Source organism: Cebus imitator, unplaced genomic scaffold (assembly GCF_001604975.1).
Source record: "Cebus imitator isolate Cc_AM_T3 unplaced genomic scaffold, Cebus_imitator-1.0 Scaffold238, whole genome shotgun sequence".
Classification (NCBI taxonomy): domain Eukaryota; kingdom Metazoa; phylum Chordata; class Mammalia; order Primates; family Cebidae; genus Cebus; species Cebus imitator.
In genome coordinates, this window is record NW_016107553.1 from 923,888 (window position 1) to 934,789 (window position 10,902).

General features: G+C 43.6%; 1 protein-coding gene across 1 annotated transcript in view; it reads left to right on the forward strand.

The window, feature by feature from the left end:
• Nucleotides 1-3,279: 3,279 nt before the first annotated feature.
• The window catches only part of MYOF (myoferlin), a 190,280-nt gene continuing 182,657 nt past the window's right edge, over nucleotides 3,280-10,902 (forward strand). The window contains exon 1 of the mRNA XM_037727745.1: nucleotides 3,280-3,591. Coding sequence (XP_037583673.1) covers nucleotides 3,504-3,591 — 88 coding nt within the window. The 5' untranslated portion in view covers nucleotides 3,280-3,503. The remainder of the gene's footprint in view (nucleotides 3,592-10,902) is intronic.

Here is a 10,902-nt window from a genome sequence, read left to right on the forward strand (position 1 = left end):
TAGAGACAGGGTCTCACTCTGTTACCCAGGCTGGAGCGCAGTGGCACCATCATGGTTCACTGCCACCAGGACTTCCCAAGCTCAAGAGGTTGTCCCACCTCAGCCTTCCACGTGGCTGGAATCACAGACCTATGCCATCATACTCTATTAATTTTAACAATTTTTTGTAGAGGCAAGGTCTCACTATGTTGCCCAGGCTGGTCTCAGACTCGCCTCGGCCTCCGCAAAGTGTTGAGATTACAGGCATGAACCACTGTGTCTGGGCTGAAACATGTTTTATCCTGCTGATTTAGATTTACACTCCACCTGTAATTGATTAGGTATTACTTAAGGTTGGAGGTCACTTGTCTTTTCCTCCCACATGAATAGGTAAAAGGCAAATTAAAACTCCAGTGAGACTCTATTCTATGCTTACCAGATGGGCAGATATAAACAATCTAACATTGGTAAGTATGAAAAGAATTCTCAGCAGGAAGTCTCCTACACTGCTGGCAAGAGTACCGCCGTGGAAGAGAATCTGGAATTACCTTGTAAAGGTGAAGAAATGCATATGCTCTCTGACCCAGCGAGCAATTCCACCCATAGATTAGATTCTAAATAGACTCATGAACATTTGTACCAGAACAGTCTTGTACTGTTCAGAACAGCACTGCTTGCAATAGCCCCAACCCCTGAACTATCCAAATGTCTGGTAATAGTAGAATGAATTAATAAAATGTGGAACATTCATACAATGAAATGCCATATAGCAACAAGAGTGAAGGAAGTAGAACTACATGAATGAATTTCACAATATAATGCTGAAAAAAAAGAAACCAAACACGAAAGAATCCATTCTATATGATTCCATTTCTATGAAGGTCAGAATACAGCAGAGAATTCATAAAGTACGAACATATGTATGTGTGTGTCCATATATATGAGTGTATGTGTATGTGTGTCGAGTTCATAACATATCAAAGAATTTATATCAGCAAACAAAGGTCATGACCAAGCAAACCTAAACTGTTTTTGTTTGTTTGGTAAAAATTACAAAGAAAAGCAAGGAGAGCATTACCATAAAAATCAGAAGAGAGGGCCAGGTGTAGTGGCTCACGCTTGAAATCACAGCACTTTGAGAGGCTGAGGCCAATGGATGACCTGAAGTCAGGAGTTCGAGACCAGCCTGGCCTACATGTTGAAACCCTGTCTCTACTAAAAATACAAAATTAGCCAGGTGTGGTGATGCAGGGCTGTAATCCTAGCTACTCTGGAGGCTGAGGCAGGAGAATTGCTTGAACCTGGGAGGCAAATGTTGCAGTGTGTCAAAATTGCACCGCTGTACTCCAGCCTGGGCAACAAGAGTGAAACTGCATAAAAAGAAAGAAAGAAAGAAGGAAAGAAAGAAAGAGAGAGAAAGAAGAAAGAAAGAAAGAAAGAAAGAGAGAGAGAGAAAGAAAGAAAGAGAGAAAGAAGAAAGAAAGAAAGAGAAAGAAAGAAAGAAAAGAAAAAAGAAAAGAAAAGAAAGGAAGGAAGGAAGGAAGAAAGAAAAAGCAAGGAAGGAAGGAAGGGGGAGAGAGAGAGAGAGAGAAAGAAAGAAAGAAAGACAGAAAGAATCAGCAGAGTGGTTATCTATGGGAGAAGGAGGTAGATATATGATACACGGGGTATTCCAGGGGCTTCTGGAGGGCTAGGAACATTCTGTCTTGACCCGGATATTTGTTAAACTGTCACATTTATATTGTATACATTTTTCTGTAAATATGTTTCACAGTATAAATGACAAATAGAAAGCAGCCAGATAAAAGTAATATTGTCTATATTCTACTAAAACTCCTACATGTCAACTAAATGCAATTATGAACACAGCATTGGGTAATTGGTTCTTTAAGCCTCTGAGAAATTCATGGATACAGAAGAATTCTTGTAGATTAAGTCAGGCTTTTTCAATGTATTTGAAGGGTTTACTTCAAATACATTCAAAGTGGGTCTTGATTGTGTGTTCTAAAACAAAAAGACATCCAATGTTTCTTCATCCCAAGTTTTAGCCTTTTCTTCTGAAATATAACGAGATCCTGATTTAAAGTCAACCTGCATTAACAGTTAACGCTGTGAGACCACAAATAAGCATGAACTTTTTGTTTAGTTTTGCTTTACTTTGTTTTGAATTGGAGTCTCGCTCTGTCACCCAGGATGGAGTGCAATGGCGCAAACTCAGCTCACTGCAACCTCTGCCTCCCGAGTTCAAGCGATTCTCCTGCCTCAGCCTCCCGAGTAGCTGGGATTATAGGCATGTGCTACCACACCCGGTTAATTTTGTATTTTTAGTAGAGATGGGGTTTCTCGATGTTGATGGGACTGGTCTTGAGCTCTCCACCTCAGGTGATCTGCCTGCTTCAGCCCCCCAAAGTGCTGGGATTACAGGTGTGAGCCACAGTGCTCAGCCTATGAACTTCTTACATGTGTAAGTTGTGTGCTTTGTGCCAGCCCCTATGCTATGACCTTTAAGTTATAAGCAGCCTTTATCCCCAATTCACAGATGAGGCAATTGAGGAAGAGAGGGATTCAGAAAGTTGATAAGGTGACACAGCTCAGAGTGGTGAGGCAGAGTCTCACACTCAGGTCTGGCTCCTAGTCCCAGGCTGCCTGTTGTGATCTCAACCACTGGCTGCACCACCTTGATGCACCCTCTGGGACGGGAAGACACTATGGGCAGCTGTAGGTCCAGAAACAGTGGGGAGTCACTTCTCCATTTTCATTGAAGGCAATTGGCAGCATTTGATGAGCCAGGAAAACTTAGGCGCCCAGCTCTTACCTCTGAAGGGATTTTGAAGAAATTCTATGGTAAGTCCTTTATATAAAGCAAAGGATCAACTCACAGTATATCAATTCTGAAAGGCCATATTCCCATGCCCTGATCGCGTTTACTTAAAATAAACTAGATCATTCCTTTGCCGTCCAGTAGGCGGCACCCTTTAACTGCTTTTTACCAGCTGAACATCGGGATACTGAGTGGGTGTGTTCAACAGCCTGAGAAAGACGGCCAAAGTCAAAAGAAAAAAATGACTGAAGTTTTAAAACTCCATGAAACTCAGAAAAGAATGAAAGCAGTGACGGAAAAAATCAATTAATTCAGTTTCACGAACCATTGCTAAAAGGCAGCAACATTTTAGTGGTTTCCTGACCTACCGGTATTTCTTAATTCCAAATTCATTTTAGTTTCGTTTGTTGCACAGAATTATTCTTAATTTAGGGTTTGTCCTTTTCACTTCCACATTTCCCAACTTCGTAAGTCGGTGTCTGAGGCACTGCGTAGACGGGGAGATCGGTATCAGTTTACACGTAGCTTTCAGTCAATAATCCGCCAGAGGTCCACCCCTTTTGCCTTTTCCCCCTCCTTGCCTTGGGGAGAAATCCTCCCTTCACTGGGAGAGAACTTCTCTCCCGGGGCGGTGCGGCCCGGAGCTCCAGCGCCTGAGTCTCCACTTCGTTTGCTGAAACTTGCTTTCTGCCAGCTGAGAGCCATGCTGCGGGTGATTGTGGAATCTGCCAGTAATATCCCTAAAACGAAATTTGGAAAGCCGGATCCTATTGTTTCTGTTATTTTTAAGGGTAAGAAAAAGTTTTCTTCTTTTTCTGAAGCTCTGTTTTGGAATGTTAGTTTCTTGGGTCGCCTTCTTGAAAAGGCTGCATTTAGACGGCTGTTGAAGCCACGTCTCTCCAGCGGCGTTTGTTACCTGCGCAGGTCATGGGAGAGGACCTGTTTCTGGGGAAGGCATTTATTTCTCCAGGGCTTGAGACTCATGGAATGACCTGATGTTTTAGCTCCAAGAGTGTGATTTCTGTAAGATCTTGGCGGAAAACGTATTTGCTAATCCCTAAATTTCAGGTATCACCTAAAAGGTCTGTATTGGTTCAAAGTTTCGGTAGTCTTAGGTGCATTTTAATTTTCTCTGCTTGTGGGAAATGGGTAACGGAGGAAGAAGAGCAATTAAATTGTTGCAGGCATCATTCCTCCTTGAATCAGCCTGACTCTGCTTTGATTGTCACTGGGCACCACTTTGATTGTCGCTTTCATTGTCACTTCACCCCACCCAGAAGGAGGTGGGGTGAAGTTAATAGTTTTACTGAGTTTTCCTGCCCTTTTGTGCCTTTGTAATTGTTCTTATGTCTAGGCAGTTGGGTGTTTTTTGGTATTTTCTGTAGCTTTTAAATTGCTCATTTAGGAAAGAACTCTGAACAGCTAGTTTGCAGTTTGGGGATTTAGTTCTGTCTTGCTGAATGACCTTGGGCAAGTGACTTCCTTTCTCTGGGATCTCAGTTTTCTTTTCTGCAAAACAGGCAGGAAGGGTTTAAACAAGATCATCTCTAAAAGCCTCATGGTTGACTGAGCATGGTGACTCACCAACCATAAGCCAACTTTTGGAGGCCAAGGTGGGAAGATTGCTTAAGCTTAGGAGTTTGAGGCTGCAGTGAGCTGTGATCACGCCACTGCACTCCAGCCTGGGTGTAAAAATAAATGAAAATAAAAGGCTCATGGGAATTTCAAAAGGCTATTTTTCTATGACAATTGATTGCCATTGCAGGGGAGGGAACAAGAATGCTTGGTGTCACAACACGATCCAAGTAAGTGACTTAGTTTTGGCTAAGGTGAGGTCTCTAAATCTCAGTGTGGATGATTTATTTTGTTTGTCATTGGTAAGATTGCCAGCTCACTTCTTGGTAAGAGGGATGGGAGAGAGGGAAAGGAGAGAGTGGGAGCATGGATAGACATGTGTTTCCTGACCACGCCTTGCCACATTTCTCATTTCTTCCAGAAGCCTGACTGCTTCTCCCTGTTGGTTCCTGAGTCATCTATACCTTTCACCTTTCTTTTTCTCATTTTCCCCTTTATTTCTTGTCTTAAACCTCTCCCTCTGAGGATGAGCAAGAAAATGAAACAAATGAAACTCAAAGCTGGCTGGGTGGGTGCAGTGACTCATGCCTGTAATCCCAGAATTTTGGGAGGCTGAAGTGGGTGGATCACCTGAGGCCAGGAGTTCGAAACCAGCCTGGCCAACATGACAAAACCCCATCTCTACTAAAAATACAAAAAATAGCTGGGCGTGGTGCCACATGCCTGTAATCCTAGCTACTTGGGAAGCTGAGGCAGGAGGATTGCTTGAACCTAGGAGGAAGAGGTTGCAGTGAGCTGAGATTGCACCACTGCACTCCAACCTGGGCAACAGAGTGAGATTCCATCACAAAAGAAAAAAAAAAACTGCCAAATTGTTGGTTGATTTAAAAAACAATCTGAAGAGCAAAAATTGGTTTAAAAAAATTTTTTTAAATTATTTTAGAATAAGACTGGGTCTTGCTATGTTGCCCAGGCTGGTTATAATTCCCCTGCTCAAATGATCTTCTCACTTCAGCTTCCCAAAGTGTTGGGGTTACAGGCATGAACTACCACGCCCAGCTTAGATTTGGGCTCTTAAAGGACAATGAGGTTTGAAAATCTGGCTAGTGAATATCATGTACTCATGTTATATCAGTTTATTTACAGGTGTTAGGTTTTATTAATTTTTTTCTTGAAGCAGTTACATAATAGGGACATAACATGAAGATTTTACATCCTTCATCATTGACATATAAAGACATTAAAATATATTAGGATCAGTCTGATCATGTAATTATTTGAATCATAGATTATAGAGGAATTGGAGTTAATGCTATATTGAAATCCAACTTGTTATTTGTCTGGAGTTTGTATGCATTGATAAAACATTTTAAATGATGAAAAATATATCTAAGTCTATGAATGCAAACAATCCATTGAAAGTGGAAAACTTCAGTTAAATTGGCAAATACAGTATATCCAAACAACTACGCTTTTAACTTTAGTCTCTTTTCTGGCCTTCTTTGTTCATACAAATTGAGTGGTAAAGTCATTCATTCATTTAGCTAACAAGCAACCGGACACTCAACTCAGAGTAGGAACAGCTGCACTCTAGCTGACATTGACTCAGTATCTGATGATCTTGGCCAACCCAGATTTAACCACCTGGGTCTCCAATTCCTCAGCTGTGGCGTGATGGGAACTGGTCTTCTTTAGCTGCATTTCTGCTTTTAGATTCTATGATTTTCTAGTTCCAGGTATTATCTGCTCTCAGCAAGATGTGAAATTCATTGCCTTAGGTGCCGGAGGGGATATCATAATGAACAGGGGACTCTTCTTGCTTTCAGTCTATGCCAGTGGTTTAAAACCCTGGTGATGGCAAACCCTTTACAGGTGTGTCCCCAGTTTTGCGCACTGCGTAAAATTAAGCAACAGTAAGTTCTGACTGAACTAAGGATACTTATAGTACAACTGAGGATACTTAAAGCTACAAAATTCCACTTAAGAATGGGGAAGTATGATGTGAGAAAGCCCTCATGGATGTTATTTACTGTGGCCTGTCCAGGCACTTGGCACGCTGCCCACACAGAGCCTTTGTTCACCCAGTGGACATCATAGGACTTATCAAGATTCCTATCAGCTCAAACTGACGATCACCCTATGTGGGTATTCCCATAAAACCACTGTATTGTATTGACAAAACAATCAGGAAGGTAAAAGTGTTTACTGAGTCATTCCCATCCCTTCCCGGAGAACAGGGCTTGGAGACTCACTGCCTAAGGAAAATGGCCCCACCCTATGGAAGCATGGGAACTCTCCAGGTAAATGTTTCAAAGGCACATTCTGTAGGCTCTCAGGCATTTATGAAGCTACAATTGTCCTTAAGAAATTAATTAACATGCCTTGTTTTTCTTTCCACCTTCACAACACCTATCACCTGCTTGCCCTCAGCTTAGGGGTGCTGGTATTTGTCTGGTCTGGGTTTTCTTTCCTAGTCACTGGTGTGTTTTTCCTTTCTCCTGGGACGTGCCCCTGCCAAGAAGGCATGGGATTGTTATATCCTCTGCAGCACCCAGCACATCACTGATGCTGAATATACATTTTAAATATTGAGCATGTAAGCAAAGAGCCGGCAGGAGATTTGAGACACCTTGGTGTGATAAAGTCCTTGATTCTTAGTCCTAGAAGAGACCATGGGAAGTCAGCCAATCGCCCTTCTTTCAGGCTGAATTACATTGAATGTTCTTTCAGGTGTTTGTGAATGAGGCTTAGCAAAGAACCATGTCAAATATTCAGGAACCCCGAGTACCACCAGTTCCTAGCACTTGTTCTCTGGGGGCAAATTTGTGTGTTAGACTTTTTACATTCTTGTTCCTGGCAAGGAAAATGTGAAGCTGCCAGTGTTTATTTGTTGTTGTTTTCTGTTTTTTTGACAGAGTCTTGCTCCCTCACCCAGGCTGGAGTGCAGTGGCATGATTTCAGCTCACTGCAACCTCTGCCTCCTGAGTTCGAGCAATTCTTGGCCTTAGCCACCTAAGTAGCTGGGATTACAGGTGCCTGCCACCATGCCCGGCTAATTTTTTTTGTATTTTTAGTAGAGACGAGGTTTCACCATCTTGGCCAGGCTGGTCTCCAACTCCTGACCTTGTGATCCACCCACCTTGGCCTCCCAAAGTGCTGGGATTACAGGTGTGAGCCACCGCACCCGGCCTAAAGCTGCCAGTTTTTATGCTGAACATTCATACATGAAATGTAGTACATAGGATGCCATGGTACAGCAGTGGTCACCTAACTCACTGTGTAATTTCTGTTGAACAGCTAGGTGTTCTGTTGAACGGCGGTATGCTTTGAACAGGTCTGAGCACAGTTCTCACTCAGGAAAAGTTATGGGATATTTGATACCTTAAACCTTATCAGTTAACTTCTTGTTGGGCATTAGAGTGCATGAGAACCCTAGTTGCCATCCTTTACCCTGTAATTGCTCATGAGCAAATAAAATCTTCAGCTTCAAGTCTGGGCACAGTGGCTCACGCCTATAATCCCAGCACTTTGGGAGGCCAAGGTGGGTGGATAACCTGAGGTCAGGAGTTTGACATAAGCCTTGCCAACATGGTGAAATCTTGTCTCTACTAAAAATACAAAAAATTTAAAAATTAGCCAGGCATGGTGGCAGGCACCTGCAGTCCCAGCTAGTTGGGAGACTGAGGCAGGAGAATTGCTTGAACCTGGGAGGTGGAGGTTGCAGTGAGCTGAGATTGTGCCATTTCACTCCAGCCTGGGCAACAAGAGTGAAACTTCAACTCAAAAAAAAAACAAAAACAAAAAATCCTTCAGCTTCACAGTTCTTAATAATACCTCCTGCCTTTCAGGGCTCTTTGAGGATTAAATGAACGTACATGTGACATTGCACATGGCAATGCATGAATCTCCTTACCTGTTTGATAACAGTTAATTTCATGGAGCGCTACAGTGCACCAGAGAGTATTTCAGGAACTAAGGCTAGAAGAATATGCATGACATGGCTTGGTCTTTCAGGCCTAGGAGACCAACTAGTTAGCACACAAGAATGAGATGCAAACCAGAATGGACATGAAAAGTTACAATCTGAGTAGATGAAAGAGTGAAGAACTTTGTGGAGAAAGTGTCATTTGACTTGGTTTTAAAGGATGAGTGGAAATTCAACAGAAATAATGAAACGAAAGACATTCCGGGCTTTGGAACAGCGCAGAAGGACCAGGGAGCCCTGGCCTGTGTGATGAGGTTGATGGAGGAGTAACGTGGCATGAATAGGGATTGAACTTTACTCCTAAACCAGTGGAGAACCGCTAGCCAGCAATGTGAGCAGCAGATGTGTACCAGTCAGGGAGACTAGTAAGAAGGCTTACTAGTTGAGTCAAACACTTCTCAGGACAGAGGAAGCTCATCCCAGGGCTGGAATCAGAAGGAAGACACTAATAAGCAAAGATGCGGAGGAAGCAGCCTGATTGAATTAAATGAATAAGGAAGCCACACCGGACATCCTTCCTCCCTCTCCACTGTGAAATGAAACATCAGACTGCCTTGCTTCCAGCTGGAGTGTGCGCCCTGTGGGCAAGCGCAAGGCTGGATGGGGTAACATGAGGGCAGTAGCAGGCAGGGAGGCCACCACGGAGGCCACCAGAAGATCAAAGAAAAACAGAAATACAAAGTGATCTTTTTTTTTTTTTTTTTTTTTGAGACAGAGTCTTGCTCTGTTGCCCAGGCTGGAGTGCAATAGCGCGATCTCCACTTACCACAAGCTCTGCCTCCTGGGTTCAAGCACTTCTCCTGCCTCAGCCCCCTGAGTAGCTGGAATTACAGGTGCACACCACCATGCCTGGCTAATTTTTCATATTTTTAGTAGAGACGGGGTTTCACCATGTTGGCCAGGCTGGTCTCGAACTCCTGACCTCATGATCTGCCTGCCTCAGCCTCCCAAAGTGCTGGGATTACAGGCATAAGCCACTGCACCCGGCCTGAAGTGATCTTTGAAGACAAATTTTGCTGTCTTCTCAAAGATCAAATGAGGGAGCATTTCCTCAACCAAGCTGAGCTGTGGTTCATTCGCATAAGGACTGTCTCTCCCTAGCCTGTTTTCTACCTGAAAGCATAGGGAGTCATGGTTCAGAATTGCTTCATTGCAAGGAGCAGATACTCACTTCATCGTGCTCAAGGAAATCTTGTTTTTTCTTTTCTTTTTTTCTTTTTTCTTGAGATGGAGTCTCACTCTGTTGCCCAGGCTGGAGTGTAGTGGGACAATGTTGGCTCACCTCGACCTCTGCCTCCTGGGTTCAAGTGATTCTCCTGCCTCAGCCTCCCAAGTAGCTGGGACTACAGTCATGTGCCACCATGCCCAGCTAATTTTTGTATTTTTAGTAGAGACAGGGTTTCATTATATTGGCCAGGCTGGTCTTGAACTCCTGATCTCATGATCCGCCCGCCTCGGCCTCCTAAAGTGCTGGGATTACAGTCATGAGCCACCACGCCAGGCCAAATCTTCTTTTTTTCTAAAGCTAGAGAGAAATCTGGAGTCCAGATCACAGATCTCACAGAAGCCAGAATCATGTCAGCTCCCCGCTGCCCACCCCCCAGGGCCTATGCAGCCTCCTGCCTCTGTTTCTCCCTGCACGTGGCAGCCATTACTTTTCTGCATACTGGCTATAATTGTTGGCTCTCTGCAAATTGCTCTCCTTAGTGAGGCCTCTTGCATGGGCTTTGGGTTGCCGCAAGGTGACTGGGCCCTGACTCTACATCTAACGACAGTGCCAGCGTCTCGTACATGAGATATCTCACAGAAAGACACCAGTTGACTGGGCTTTGGCCAGATGTTCAGCCCTGCTCCAGTCAACTGTGGCCAAGGGGCATGGAAGCCCAAGACAAAGTGGGTATACCCGATGTGCCTGATCACAGGGCAACCTTCTAGGGTCCTAGAATATGAACTCTCCAGCCCATCTCCTTCCAGCTTGTGGATGAGACCTGTTCTTTTCATCTTTAATCTGTTGGTTGACATAACTTCTCACTTAAAGAATACTCTTCTTTCTGTAATTAATTCAATACCTGGAAAGAGATGACCTTTGAATTAGAAAAATTAATTTTCACTCCTGGTTTTATCCCTAGGAGCTAGGTGTCTTTGGGCAAGTATATTTCTGAGCCTTAATTTCCTCATCTACGGAGTGTGAAAAATAATCTGTACCTCACAGGCAGGTTGTCAGGAGCAACTGTGACATAATATCTAAAGAACTTGTCATAGTGCTGACACGGAATTGTTGTATGACGAGTGTTCATGTCTTCCAGCTTTGATGCCCCACTTCTTCCCCCATTGCTGAAGGGACATACAGAGTCCTGGGGGACATTTCCAAGGGGGCCCAGGCTTAGCTGTTCAGAATAAACAGGATGCTGGTCAGCTGCGGCTGCACGAGCAGCTTAAAGGTATTGCCCAAGTAGTTTCTCTGTTTTCAATTGTGGTAAAACACACATAAGATTAACCATCATAACTATTTTAAGTGTACGGTTTTTTTTTTTTTTTTTTT